We start from the raw sequence: 15,459 nt of genomic DNA, 5'->3' as shown, positions 1-15,459 counted from the left end.
CAGGTAAGTGAATAACTTCTGTATGGCTCATATTTAATGCACGATGTATATTACAAAGTGCATTAATATGGCCATACAGAAGTGTATAACCCCACTTGCTGCCGCGAGACAACCCCTTTAAGGATACTTTGTATTTTGACCTTCAGTATGATTTTTAATGTGACCATTTTTGGGTACATATATTGTGTGTTTGAGGGAGGAACAGAAACAAAATAGCAAGGGCATTTTTACAACAGTCACCATGCAGTATAAATGAAATGTTAACTTAATTCTGCGGGTCAGTATAATTAAAGGAGATGTCCCGAGGCAGCAAGTGGGGTTATACACTTCTGTATGGCCATAATAATGCACTTTGTAATATACATTGTGCATTAATTATGAGCCATACAGAAGTTATAAAAAGTTTTTTACTTACCTGCTCCGTTGCTAGCGTCCTGGTCTCCATGGTGCCGACTAATTTTTGGCCTCCGATGGCCAAATTAGCCGCGCTTGCGCAGTCCGGGTCTTCTGCTGTTCTCTATGGGGCTCCGTGTAGCTCCGTGTAGCTCCGCCCCGTCACGTGCCGATTCCAGCCAATCAGGAGGCTGGAATCGGCAGTGGACCGCACAGAAGAGCTGCGGTCCACGAAGATAGAGGATCCCGGCGGCCATCTTCAGCGGTAAGTATTGAAGTCACCGGACCGCCGGGATTCAGGTAAGCGCTGTGCGGGTGGTTTTTTTAACCCCTGCATCGGGGTTGTCTCGCGCCGAACGGGGGGGGGGTTTAAAAAAAAAAAAACCCGTTTCGGCGCGGGACATCTCCTTTAAGGTTTTACTACATTTTCTATGTTTTACTACTTTTTCAAGCATTTTTAAGGCAAGTCATTTGTTTTTGTGCCCCCATTTTGAGAAATAATTAAAAAAAAATTTTTGTTGTTGAAAGAGCTGGGTAGGCGTTTTTTGTGCGATAGGTTGACAATTTTAACCGTACAATTTTGGGTACATATAAGCTTTTTAGCACTCTTTATTCAGTTTTTCAGAGGTTAGATGAACAAAAAACAGCAATTCTAGAATAGTTTTCTATTTATTTAATGACATTCACTGTGTTGGTTAATAATGTGATAATTTTATAGTTGAGGGCCATTACCAACACGGCAATGTCAATTTTTATATGACAAAGCATTGTTAATGGGGTAAACATTGTTTTTTAATTTTGTTTTTAATACTTTATTTCCACTAGAGGATTTGAACTTCTAAGAGCTTGACTGCTCATGTCATACACTGCAATATTTGTGTATTGCAGTGCATTATGCTTGTCACCAGGACCTAATAGGTATAGTAAGATGGCAGACCTAAGGGCTATTTTCAGGGCCGTGACTGCCATAGTAAACCACTGGCACCCCTTCTCCCTTTCTGTAATCACTTAGATGCTGTGGTCAATATTGCCTGAAACTCCCAAAGGTTTAAATGGCTGGTACTGGAGATATCCATACGGCATTCCTAAGTCATGGCGTGTGCATGGCTCTCATCCTTGCACCATCACCATGAGGTATTATGACATATTTTCATACTGTATAATTAAAAGCAACATTTAACTGTTTCCAATCTACTAACGTCTTCAGACATTCTTATGTCGGAAGACGTCCGGCAGGGTATTCTTACTGTATATTACTGGCCGCTCTGTTGTCGGGGGCCTCTCCAGCATGTCTTATACCGCAGTACTGGCTCTAGCCAGCAGATGGCACCATTGTATAATGGCAGAAAGAGAAAACCCCCTAGGTAACCCTGAATCCAAAATTGGATTGCAAAGGGTTAAAAGGTTAACAGACACAATTGGTTAGATCTCCAATCTCAGCTGTAGTGGGCAGGTGTCATCTATCATGCTGTTTGTGGAGCAGGCTTGGCTACCAAACCCGCTTCACAACTTATACTTTGGATACACATTTTATATATATATATATATATATATATATATATACTTTTACTTTTATTTACTTTATGCTTAAAGGGGTTGTCCCGCGGCAGCAAGTGGGGGTATACACTTCTGTATGGCCATATTAATGCACTTTGTAATGTACATTGTGCATTAATTATGAGCCATACAGAAGTTATAAAAAGTTTTTCACTTACCTGTTCCGTTGCTGGCGTCCTCGTCTCCATGGAGCCGTCTAATTTTCGCCGTCTAATGGCCAAATTAGACGCGCTTGCGCAGTCCGGGTCTTCTTATCTTCTCAATGGGGCTCCGTGTAGCTCCGCCCCGTCACGTGCCGATTCCAGCCAATCAGGAGGCTTGAATCGGCAATGGACCGCACAGAAGAGCTGCGGTCCACGAAGGGAGAAGACCCTGGCGGCCATCTTCAACCGGTAAGTAAGAAGTCACCGGAGCGCGGGGATTCAGGTAAGCGCTGTGCTGTTTTTTTTTTTAAAGTCCCTGCATCGGGGTTGTCTCGCGCCGAACGGGGGGGTGGGGGCGGGGGGGGGTGAAAAAAAAAAAAACCCGTTTCGGCGCGGGACAACCCCTTTAAGACCTTTTTACTACAGTTCACACTGCATATTTTGCAGACGAGTAAAAATACTTCTCCTAGCATTTTTGAGGGGTATCTTTAGCCAAGGAAGAATGCGCAATTTGCAGTTATTTAAATTAACAATACATAGGCACACACGGGGTTAAAAACTTGTGGCCAATGCAAGAAACATTACTGTAAAATCTAACAATGCTTCCTTTTATATATAGAGAATTTAGGGAATTCAAAATCTGTTTTATATCATACACTGAACATAAGGGCGTGACATCGCACAACTTATCGAAAAGATATGTGCAGTCACAGTGACTGTAGCCTAAAGTAAATGCAGAGCAAAGCATCTGCTGCACACAGTCATATACCCGCGTCAGTAGTAATGCCACCTTTTCTGCCCATCAATAGTAGTAATGCCACAGAGTAAAAGGCCCCCCTTGTTGTCTCCATACAATAATAATACTCTCTTTTTTGCCCCCATCAGTAATAATGCCCCTGTAGTTAAGCCCATCAGTAGCTCTGCCACCCTTTGTGCTCCCATGGGTAGCAATTCTCCGTTTTATACTATAAGATAAAAAAATGATGAGATACTTGCCTCCCTTGCTTACCTTACGCTCAGCTCTGCTTTTACCTCTCTGCCGGGTAAGGTGATCACTTGCTACACAGCACATGACTACTGCAGTCAATCCCTGGCCTTGGTGTCTGAGACAAAGGGTTGGTTGCAGCAGTCATGTACCAGCTAGCATGTGATCATGTTAGCTGGAAAAGAGGAAGAAGCGAAGCTGAGCATCGGGGGAGAGAGAGATGTAAGTATCTTCTCTTTTTATTTTACTGATGGGGGCATGCCAAAATCAGTCCCATTTGTAGAAATATGCATGCAAATAATAATAAATATCAGTTTTTTTCATTAAATTACACAGGACCATTTTTTTTTTAAAAGCTTATATTCGATTTTCGCAATAAAACACAAAGAGATTTTTATTTCTAGTGTGACAGTCAATATGTTAAAGGGGTTTTCCGGTTACCAGACAATCCCACTTCAATAGGATCCTCTGTATTAAAATAATAAATTGAACTATAATTACCCCTCTGCCGGGATCTACTACTGCAGCCCCACTCTGGTCCCAGTGTTTGTTACAGATGACGTCACAGTAGATTAGATGACTGCTACAGCCAATGAGAGACTGCAGCATCATGTTCCTGAATTCATGGCATTCAGGATATGAACGCCAATGACAGGAGAATAAGCAATGACACTGTATCCTCTGATTGGCTGCAGTAGTCCCTTGATTTCCTGTGATGTCATCTGTCACAAGAAATACTGGGACCACAGCGAGACTACATGCTGGATCCTGGCAGTTAAAGGGTAAGTATAGTACAGTTTATTATTTTAATGCAGGGAGCCCTATTGAAGCGGGATTTTTTACTAACAGGACAGACCCTTTTAAGTTACAGTATATGTTGGGAAATGCTTCTGATGTATACCTCTGATGGATGCTACAAAACGCAACTTCCATGAGGCCCAGCTTGTCTTATATTTCATTAATAATTGATATTAATATTGTTAGAACTAATTAGTACTCGTATTGTTCTAAGAATGTACTGACAAAGTGTTTGAGCTTTGAATCTGGTCAAAAATCTTGGCTTGCTAAGCAGACTTGCCGAGACATGAAGACTTGAATGAGTCCTTTTTCTATTCCGATGTAATAAATCCATATAGTAGTCAGGTCACAGAGCACATACAAGTACATTAGAGCACCTCTGCAGCTGAGCATAATTCATCTGAATACTCTAGTGAAGTGCATTATTTATAACCCGATAAAATGCTAACACTAGCTGTACAGTATCTTCCTGGGGGATTCTTTTTTATTATCTAGTTTATCTTCTATTGTATTATATTTTAATAATAAAGCAATTTTCACTCAAATCTTAAAATGTCATTTTGAAGAGAGTGAATAGCGAACCCCTCACCGTTACTGAAGGACTCATTCCCTTTGCAGTGAGAGAAAGAAGCTGATTGTAAGGAAAGTAATAGAATGTATCTGGGCAAGTTCAGAAAAGGATTATAAAATTGGCCAACTGAGTTCTCGAGGGCAGTGTTTTTTTCATTGATGGTTTGAGAAAGGCTCAACGTAACAGAACTGAAATGTCACTCACTGGTGAATAAAGGTCCATCTTTTTCACTGAAGGTTTGGAGTGCTGCCTTTGTTTATATTTTAGTACAGGTAAGACTCAGAAAAGTACAATAAAATTGGCCAATTAGATTCGCGAGTGGAAAGTGTTTTTGAATTGACAATTTAGTTGGTAGCATATAGGATCTGATCTAGGTTTCTAGCATGTGCAATGTGGATACATTTCATTTTATTGTTAAATGCACTTCATCCGGCTTGATTATTGCAACTCGCTGCTGATCGGCCTTCCCCGCGCCAGACTCTCCCCTTCTCCAATCCATCCTGAATGTGGCATCCAGGCTCATCTTCCTGTGCAGTCACTACTCGGACGCCTCTGCCCTGTGCCGGTCACTGCACTGTCTGCCCGTCAAATACAGAATACAATTTAAACTCGCTACCTTTATCCATAAAGCCCTCCACAGCACTGCGCCGCCCTACATTGCATCCCTCATCTTTATCTACCACCCAGCTCGGGCCCTCCGCAAACGAAATCAGACTGAGTGCCCCTTTAATTCGAACCTCTCCTGCCTGCCTCCAAGACTTCTCCAGAGCAGCACCAGGCCTCTGGAACGCGCTACCCCAAACTATCCGGGCAATCCCTAACACAGGAAACTTCAGGCATGCCCTAAAATGTACCTCTTCAGTGAGGCATACCATATCTCCTAAACCAAACCCCTCTGTACTCCGCCTGATAGCATGCTCCCTGTCCTACTGACTGCAATCCCTGCTAGCCACCATCAACCGCCCCCTGCAGTCACACCGATTTAGCCACCACACGGCTTAATGCCTGACCATTGTCTATGTGTATAGCATCCCTCACTCTCCACCTCGCCATACCATGCACATCTCCAGCCTCTTTACCTTCTGTATCTCCCTATTATTTGTAGTATATAAGCTCACTGGAGCAGGACCCTCACCCCTATAGTTTCCATCAACTGATTAATACATGTAACCGTAGTTTTTGTATTTTTGTCTTTCTCTATCCCCCTGTTTTTGTATGCATCCCCCTGTTTTTGTATGCGCTGCGCTATATAAAAATATAATATAAAAATTATTATTAAATGCTGAAGGCCAAGAATTTTAATTTGGTTAAAACAACTTGCAGAGTGAAATCCAGCTGCAGTGACAAGAAGGTACTGAGCAACCCCAGATTTTAATATTGTTTCTTCAAAGCTTCATATGAAAAGCTTCTATAGATATCAGAGATGTGGCAAAGGGATTACAAATAACTGTTCTGGGTCTTCTCTATGTATGACACTGGAGATTGCTTGTACTTCAGCTAGCTCAGTATGCCATGCTGAAGTGTTTTTCATATCTTCTAAGTTTTAGATAGAAAAGAGACTAACATTCTGTTTTCATCCCCTATGGAAAATATAACTGGAGATAAATGGAAGAGAAAGTTTCAGAGTAAATTTAGGAAATAGGGGATTTAAAGGAGCGAGTCTGGAATTTGATGTAGAAGCTACTAGTGAGTTGATCATAGCTAACAGATATGGTTCTATCAGACCGCAGAAAATAAATGGACTCCTGTCCTGCCAAGATACACTTGCCAATAGCATTGCAGAATTGTGAAGGATGGTGTTATATACCTACGTGTACTTTGCACCGGCCACCAGCACTTTGACCTCCGTTGTAGCATTAAGAGACTTTTGTTTTTTGCATATTCCTGTATGTATCCCTTTAATTCTGAGCTGTGTGTTTCCTGGTTCATCCCACTTGTCAATCAGGTTCTGTCAGCACACCAATGAGTGTGTCTCTCTAGCATCCAATGAATGTGCTCATCGCTCCTTATGACTCTATTCAGCTCGTCATTGCTGGCCAGTTATTGAGGAGTTTTAGTGAGACTTTCACTCTGGTCTCTGTCCTGATTACCTGATTTTGTTTTGTTAGCTGGGAATGTTTAGCTTGCCAAAAAAGAGGGCTGAGAGGAATCTTAATAGCTGTCTACAAATATCTGAAGGGCTGTCACAGTGCGTAGGGATCAGTCCTATTCTCATTTGTACAAGGAAAGACTAGAAGCAATGGGATGAAACTGAAAGGAAGGAAAGACAGTGTGAGTGTGATCAATGAGTGGAACAGGTTGCCATGGGAGGTAGTGAGTTCTCCTTCAATGGAAGTCTTCAAACAGGCTAGACAGATTTAGTGAATCCTGCATTGAGCAGGAGGCTGGACCCGATGACCCTGGAGGTCCCTCTCAACTCTACCATTCTATCTTAACCCCTTAGTGACGGAGCTTTTTTCCATTTTTGTTTTTTTCTACTCCCTTTTAAAAAATCGTAGCTCCTTAATTTATCCATCGACATCGCTGTATGTGGGCTTGTTTTTTGCGGGATGAGTTGTATTTTTCAATGGCACTATTTATTGTACCATATAATTTACTGAAAAACTTTTAAAAAATTCTTAGCGGAGAGAAATGGAAAAAAAATGACATTCCACCATCTTTCGGTGCGTCCTGTTTCTACAGCACACAAATTGAAACAAAAACGACCTGATATTTTTATTCTATGGGTCAGTACGATTGCTAAGATACCAAATTTGTATAGTATTTTTTTTGCTGTAGTACTTTTATTTATTTTTTTTAAGATATTTAATTTTTTTCAATTATTTTCTGCGGTCATTTTGTGCGCGCAATACCTTTTTTATTTTTCCGTCGACGTAGTTGAGCAAGGGCTCATTTTTTGTGGGATGTCCTGAAGTTTCCGATAGTATCAATTTGGAATACATACGACTTTTTGATCGCTTTTCATTGCGTTTTTTCTGGTAGACAGGGTAACTAAAAAAGTGTATTTCTGGCGTTCTTTATTTTTTTTTTCAGACGCCGTTCACCGTGCGGAAAAAATAGTGCACTACTTTGATAGATCGGACTTCTACGGATGCGGCGATATCAAATACATAGTTTTATTTTATGATTTTGATTTTTTAATAATGGATATGGCAAAAGGGGGGGATTTAAACTTTTATAACTTTTTTTTTTTTAACAATTAAAAAAACTTTATTGATTATTTTTTTTACATTACTTTGAAGTCCCCCTGGGGGACTTTAACATGCGATGCTTTGATCGCTCCTGCAGTATGACGTAATGCTATAGCATTACGTCATACTGCTTTTTTACATGCAGTCTTTCAAGCCACCCTGTGTGGATGGCTTGATAGGCAGTCTGCTAAGGCAGCCCTGGGGCCATTCATTAGGCCCCCGGCTGCCATGACACCTGCACGGCTCCCCAGATCTCACCGAGGGGGGGCCATGCGGTACCCCCGAACAGCGTTCGGGCATTTAAAGGGTTAATAGCCGCGATCGGCCGAACAGCCGAGCGCAGCTATTGCCCGCGGGTGTCAGCTGTAATAAACAGCTGATGCCCGAGCTGTATGGAGGGAGATAGCGCCACTACCTCCCTCTATACACGTCCTGCAACAGCAGGGCATAGTTTTACGATAGGGCTGTCACTAAGGGGTTAATCTAATCGGATTACCTGCATTTCCGTGTTCCTGAAATCTGACTTTTCATTTGCCTCACTATCCATTTATCTGCCATGTTGTACCTTGAAGTCTTTCTTGTTCTATATTTGGAGGGAAGATGTAAGGTCCTACATGTACATGACATTGTTGATTTTGGAAAACCACAAGGACATTGCATGAGGGTGGTCAGTTTTCCAGAGTAGAGACATACAAGCTCTCATTGCCATCACCAAGTTTAAGTGGTGTTTTTCGCGAGCCTCACATCTCACTATAAAGCCTGCCTGATCCAAGTGTAACAAGAGAGAAGTCCAACAGGAGAGAAGCAACGTGAGCAGCCAGGACTTTAGCAAAGAGCTTAATGTCCACATTAAGCAATGAGATTGGCTGATAGCTAGAACAATGTAAGGGATGTTAACTGCTTTATGAATTCTGGAGATGCCGGCATATAGGGTATCTTGTGGAAGTGCGGGATCATTGGACAGAGTATTGAAGGAGGCGAGCATAAATGGAGATAAAATAGCAGAGAAGGTCTTGTAAAAAGGCAGAGAAAAAACGTTGGGGCCCTGTACTTTAACCGATGGGGAGTCTTTAATGGCTATCAAGAATTCAGTGTCTATGATGGGGGACTTGATGAACTCGATATCATCAACCTTGAGGACAGGAAGGCCGGAAGTATGAATGTATCTCTGAATATGAGATCTGAAATCCACCTGTATTGTATCTGGATTTGAATTATCAACAGAATAAAGCTAAGAGTAGAAATCTTTAAAGACTGATGCAATATCAGATGAAGATATCTACGTTCATGCGATGCGGTGTTGATCTCCGGAATGTAGTTGCTAGCTGGCTGAGATCTTAGGGCTGTGGCGATCTACTACATTTGTTGCTGCACTCATAGTAATGTCTATGACATTTAGCCACATTAGAGTGGGAGAAAAGTAAAGAGCACAGAGCTTCACGTTTCTGCAACAGTGAAGGCAGGAGTCCTCAGTAGGACAGCAAATGAATATCGTTGAGGAGGTAAGCCATAGTAAGGGCCCATTTGTGTTTAAGACATGCACTGTGCTTTAACAGTATCCCTTGAATTACACATTTGTGGGCATCCCAGATTGTACAAGTGTCAGAAGACTTAGTGGTATTAACAGAAAAGAATTCCATGAGGAATTGCTTAATATCTTAGAGGACAACTGGCTCATGTAATAGAGTAACATTAGGCCTCCACTGCCACTAACGTGGGTGAAATCACTAAGAGAAATAGCTAGTAAAACAAGGACATAATCTGAAAATGCAATATTCTTTACATGGGCTGTATGTAAGAGAGGTCATAGTATTTTAGAAAGAAATAGTCAATCTTCGAGTAAGAATTATGTGAAGAGAAATAGAAAGAAAAATCTTTGTCAGAGGGGTAGAACAAATGTCAAGAGGCCTTCAGCTGGTGATCATGCAGAAGATGCTTGATGCATCTGATGCAAGCAGAAGAGAGATGACATGATCACTTAGAGTTGTCGAGAGCAGGATCAAGTGCTACATTAAAATCCCCACTCAGGACTAAGACTTCCTCTGAAAACTATCCAGCTAATTGAGAAAATGTAAAAGGGCCTGTTCCTGGCCAGCATTGGGTAAATAGAAGGCTGAAAAAGTAAAAACCTGAGATAAAATCTGCCCTTTTGAACCCAAGCCATGTTTAAGGCAGAAAGCAAGAAAGTAAAATACTGGTACCATGAGATTTCGAGTCAGGAGAAGGGCTATGATTAACAGTGTGGAATTGGGGACCAGATAATTTAAACTGTTTATCCAAACAATAGAGAGTTTCTTGGAGTAAAGCTGCATGGAAACACTGTCCTCAAAGTAGATTCTGCAGAATGGAACGTTTTTATGGGCTATGGAGGCCTTTAACATTTAAAAACCCTATTTTAAGGTTGGCTTGTCTGGTTGTGGCTAAAGCAGTAGCAGCTCACAGAGACAGATATGGGAGAGATCCTGGGAGGTAAAACAAAGCCAGAAGAAAAAACAGAAAAAGGAAGGAAAGGATGAATAAAAGGTTGAGAATGATGGGAAGAGAGAAAAGAGTAAAACCGTGCCAAGGAAAAGTAGAAATAATGAAGGGAAGAAGCTAGATGCTAACAAGGCTAAAGGACTTATCTCTAGGAAAACCACTAAGAGGTGAGTGTGAAACACAAAAAGCCATAGGATGATGCCATAAACACAGACAACAAAAAGCTTCCTCCTTGACCACCCACCAAGTAAAAAGAGCAGAGCATCGAAGAGAAGGTGAAGATTTTTAACGGCAAACCACACCTTATATGGTTTATACACATAAACTATATACACATCGTATATGTGTAAATTTGTGAGTGTAATTTATTGGACTCTCCACACAGGTGTGCAGCTGTCTCACAACCAAGTACAAACTGACAGACTGAGTACTGCTGTATCCATAGCAACTGAGGCTGCTTATTCAGTGCACAAGGATAAAGCACATGTGATGACATCACTGTCATGTGATCAGGGGAGGAGTTAAGAGCTGGTAACTGATTACATAATGGTCATAGGTGCTGTCAGCACACGGCTGCTGTCAGGCTCTACATGTAACTTACACAGCACTCACGGACAAGTGGTCATTAGTACTTTAATGAAGTTGGCATAGGACATCCTGCAGATTGTGAACACCGTCATTAATATAAGTAGCATCTAGCGGTCTTTCTGCTAGCATATTGAAGACTGCAGTAACCATATGGAGGAGATTCTCCTGAAGAACTTGCTCCAGGATACCCTTTTAAAAGAGGGTGAGAACATGGATGTGGGAAAAATATTGCGAGATCTCAGTCTCCACCACCATAACCTGCTTATTAGGATCACTAGTGGCCCACTCTGTAGCCTGTGTTCTGGTGGTCAGATCCGTGATATCACCTTGGACCATTATTGTTGGGATTGTTCTGGGTAAGATACAAAGGAGTCCAAGTCTTACTTTGTAGGTAAAGCCTGGATGAAGGCCCTTAGTATCTACCGTTCAGATTGTGCCAGGGGCACCATACTGGGAGGCAGGAAAGCAAATGACTGGCTAATAGGAGAAGAGCACCCCAAAGGGGAGCTAGATGAGGACCCACACAAAATAAGATACGAGCTTAGAGGAGGAAAGCAAGCCAGATATAGAGGTGGAAGGCAGTGCAGGCTCACTTGGGTCCAAGAACACGGCATGAGGAGCAGTGCAGAGAGGAAGCAGTGATGCCATCACCACAGACCAGGAGGAGGATAGCTTGCTGTGAAATAAAGCAGATCCCGTGGAGGAGGCAGATGACAGGCTCATCGCAGGAGAAGATAGAGGATTTGAGATGGCAGACAGTCTGGAGGACAGAGGAGACTGTTCAAGTTCACCAGAGATCATGGAAACCTCAGGTGAGTCAATCTGGGATGGGACTGGTGCCACCATTACTAGAAGGCCAGAGGCTGCAGAGAGGCTTGCACTGTGCAGGAACTGGTTGGAAATGAGGAGGAGAAGCTGTCAAGATCAGGATGAGAGGCAGGATCTTTTTTACACCTGTTTGGCATCTCTCAGGAAGAAGTACTGAGTCTAAGGGCTCAGGGCAATAGAGCACTCAGAACACTCGTCTTCACACCACCATGGCTAAGCCATGTCCCTCCAGTCCTTCTGATTCTGACTCTGCTCTATACCTGACTCTGATTCTTGTACAGCCTTTAACTTCAATTTGGCAATGAGGTAATCAGCTTTTTATATGCTGAAGAATTGTGATAAAGGTTACAGAAGCACTTGAGCATGGAAATTTGCAAGTAGTACATATTGTCAGAAACAGTGGAGCTGCTATGCCACACACTGGTCTGACTTAGGGCCAGATTTAGAGGTGACATGTGAGGAACCCTAATCTTCACCCTTTCACCCCATCAGCCAAAAAGACCAAAAGCTTAGGCACTATCCTATAAACAGAGGTGCTCAGGATTTGTGGGGAACCAAATTTCAAGAAGTGTTGGCCCTTTAACACTGTGATCGTGTGTGTACACATGTCCCTTGGGTAGCAGAGAGACACTGACAGGAGGATAGTGCATGATGTCTGCCATGGAGAAGATGTTTTTCATACTTAATTTTTTCTCCATTATATATCCAACAATAGAATACATTTTGCAAATACTGCCAGACTGCAAAAAGTCACACAAGGAAATGTGCACAACCATGCCATTGGAAGGCTACACACACTCTAGAATAAAGAAGACAGCTAAGGGCACATTGAAGAATGGAATTGATAAAAGCCAAATTGTTGTTTCCTAGATGGAGAGATTTAGCAAGAAAGAAGTAGCAAGTACAAAATATGGCTAATACAACAGTGCTTATATTAAACATATAAATCCTTTTTACGAAATAGGTCAAAATGTGTAGGCCATGTGATAAGGGAAATAACTGCAAAACAAAGAATATAATTAACAGAGCAATCATCTCTATGGAGTGAAGATCTTGATGATACTAATATACAGTGGATTTTTAAGATGACATGTCCAGTAATGTTCATATGCGGTTAACGCAAAGATGAGATAGGTCTCATTGGAATGAAAATGTATTAAACAGAATGTATCACTTGTATATATTTTATAGATCCATATCTTTTAATCTTCCTTAACTTATTGATTGTTGAGTTTCTTAACTTTATTTTCTATACATGATTATGGGGGTGGCCTTTTTTCATGCTCTGCTGCTCTTCTCTATGAACATCATTCAGAGATATGCTCTTTGGAACTTGGAAAACTGGAGTCTGGAGATGATTCAATTGTTCCCATTTATTTAGCAAAGTACTGCAGGTCTTGGCATACACTGCGCCACTAAATTGTCACCAGTGATAACATATGACATTTAGACAATAACATTTGCAACTTTCTCTTTGCTCGCCAAATATGGTGGTTTAAAAGTAGGCTTAGTCTCGAAAGGTGACTTCGTTTCGGCCACATTTATTATGTGGAGTAGAAGGAGATCACAGCAGGCAATAATTTAATTTCGCCGCTGTCTAACAGTTTAAGAAGTATGTGCCTTTTAAATAAATTTGGCACTAATCACTGCAGCTGCTTTCTTTACTTAAGAAAAGTGAAAAAGTCTAAAAGCTTATGATAAAGTACCTTTACACAAGCAACTATTATTCACATAGTCACTCAAAAAAGGCGCTGAACTGTACAAATGACAGCTGTTCATTTACTTTTACACAGAAAGATGATTGCTCATTAGTCTTTTGCTGAATATCGTTAATAGTCGGAGATCCATGCAAATACGCTCACAAGTTGTTCAAATACGAACAACTGTCACTTTACACTAGGCGACTTTTGATCAACCAGCAACTAATTTTTGGTAAGCTGAAACAAAACGACTAGAGACTTATCACCCTGCCGGTCGCCATGTTCACAATGGATGAGTGTTGCTTGAATTTGTTCTTTCAAGTAATTATTCGGCTGATACTTGTCCACTGTTAAAGGTGCCTTTAATGAACACGGGCCTTTGACTTCTATGGGAGATTTTTGCATGCATGTTCTGTGACTGGTGTAGAGGCTTCTATGCAGGAAGAGGGAGGAGATAAGCTTGGTTTGATCTTGTGCTATCTGCTTCCAGCTTTACGATAGATGTATTAGCTTTCATTGCCTTCACAAGGCTCCAGGCTGCCATGACAAAGGAACGGCTATCCCCGATTTCGTCATGGGCAAGTCGTTCGGGTAACAGAGAGCTCCTTCCCTCTGTTGGACCATTTTAGGTGCCATTGTGAGAATTGACAGTAACATCAACATTTTTAACAGCTGCAACTGGAGTTATCGCTGATCATGGCTACTGCAGCTAGGTGTCAGCTGTCAAAGATAGGCAACCTCCAACACTTATGGAGTAGGCTTGGCTTCTTAGGCCATTCCCTAAAAATACCCAACAGATCTGACGTACTTGTATATTGGACGTCGCCGAGGATTTAATCATTTTTCTGCTTTTATGTAATTTTACGTTTTATCTATGTACCTTCTCTTTCAGTCTTAGCACACAAATATACTCCCATTGGAGCATAGTGAGCACTTAATTATAGTTTTGTTAATTCATTTCTTTCTGTGGTTCAATGTGTGATATTCTGTAGGTTTATATGCAGGCATACAGAAAGACCTTAGGCTGCTTTCACATCAGCATCCGGGGTTCCGTTTTCCTGCTCTATTATGGGAGCAGAAAAAGTGGAATCTCCTGGCTGTATGTATCCATCTTATTATGGAACCGAGCAGCGCAGAAGTGACCACATTGACTATAATGGGGTCCATTTGGTTTCTGCTCAGCTGTTCGGCTTTTTGCCTAAATGTGACAGAACCTCTCAAAGGAGGTTCACACTTATTCGCGTTTTCGTAGTTTATCAGTATTTTGCATCTGTTTTTAGCTAAAATCAGGAGTACAAAAAAAGTAGTAGAATAAATGTATCAAGTATATTCCGTTCTGTATTTATGATCCGATCCTAGTTCTGGCTGTAAAAATGGATCCAAAGATCTGATGACTGCAGTGTGAATGAGGCCATAGTTACAGTTTCATTAAACAATTTTGCCATGTCATTATTTCTAACCTGCAGCTGAAAATGTTACCATACAAATTGACCTTCAACTACGATAAGCAGATGAACCTCATTGATAACGTAATGTACAATGTGATTATAACGTGTTCTTTCCTTCTTAGGCTGGTACAGAGGATATCTGGTAAAGCAGAGGACGCATGTGGTAAGAGTAAATTGCTTCCTATCTTTCGTATGATTTATCACTCTACTTGTAGCGAACGCGATTGAATGTCTTAAAATAATTTAAAGGATTTATTTCCACTCCTGTGTTAATAAAAGACAAATAAATGACTGTTGTTTGCGATGTTTAATTATATTTCATTCACTCAGATAAATAATTCATTTTCGGCAATTATTTCCCTTTTCTAATTAAAAGTAATTTATCTGTAAATTAAGAAATTCACTTTATAATTGATTTTGAAATGTAATAAATTACTTAACAGCAAAAAGCACAGTTACATTAATATATTTGTACCGACACCTAAACGCTAGACGAACAGTTAAACTGATGATAGATGATCTTTTGCCCCTCGTTCAAAGTAAAACTATCAGGTTTTGTAAAGCAAAACAAGTCTAAAACTCGGTGCTGATAAAAGCTATAATATACCTTTATGGAGCTCTGTTTTTCTGTTAAAGAGCTTCAAATTTCCTGCTTCACTGCCCCAGAGTGAAAAGAGGATTTCCAAGCTTTAAAAATACAGAAGGGTAACTATAAGGGTCTTTAATGGAACCTGTCACATTGCAAATGGAATCCATTCTGCAAGCAGCATTTTACAGAG

General features: G+C 41.1%; 1 protein-coding gene across 2 annotated transcripts in view; it reads left to right on the top strand.

The window, feature by feature from the left end:
• DOCK2 (dedicator of cytokinesis 2) overlaps window positions 1-15,459 on the top strand; it is a 677,690-nt gene that overhangs the window by 44,013 nt on the left and 618,218 nt on the right. For both annotated transcript variants that reach the window (XM_066591098.1, XM_066591097.1), the window contains exon 3: window positions 14,803-14,843. In XM_066591098.1, coding sequence (XP_066447195.1) covers window positions 14,803-14,843 — 41 coding nt within the window. The remainder of the gene's footprint in view (window positions 1-14,802; window positions 14,844-15,459) is intronic.

Source organism: Eleutherodactylus coqui, chromosome 2 (genome assembly GCF_035609145.1).
Source record: "Eleutherodactylus coqui strain aEleCoq1 chromosome 2, aEleCoq1.hap1, whole genome shotgun sequence".
Taxonomy (NCBI): Eukaryota; Metazoa; Chordata; class Amphibia; order Anura; family Eleutherodactylidae; genus Eleutherodactylus; species Eleutherodactylus coqui.
The sequence above is the reverse complement of the archived record's forward strand: the minus strand, read 5'-3'. Positions and strand labels throughout refer to the sequence as shown.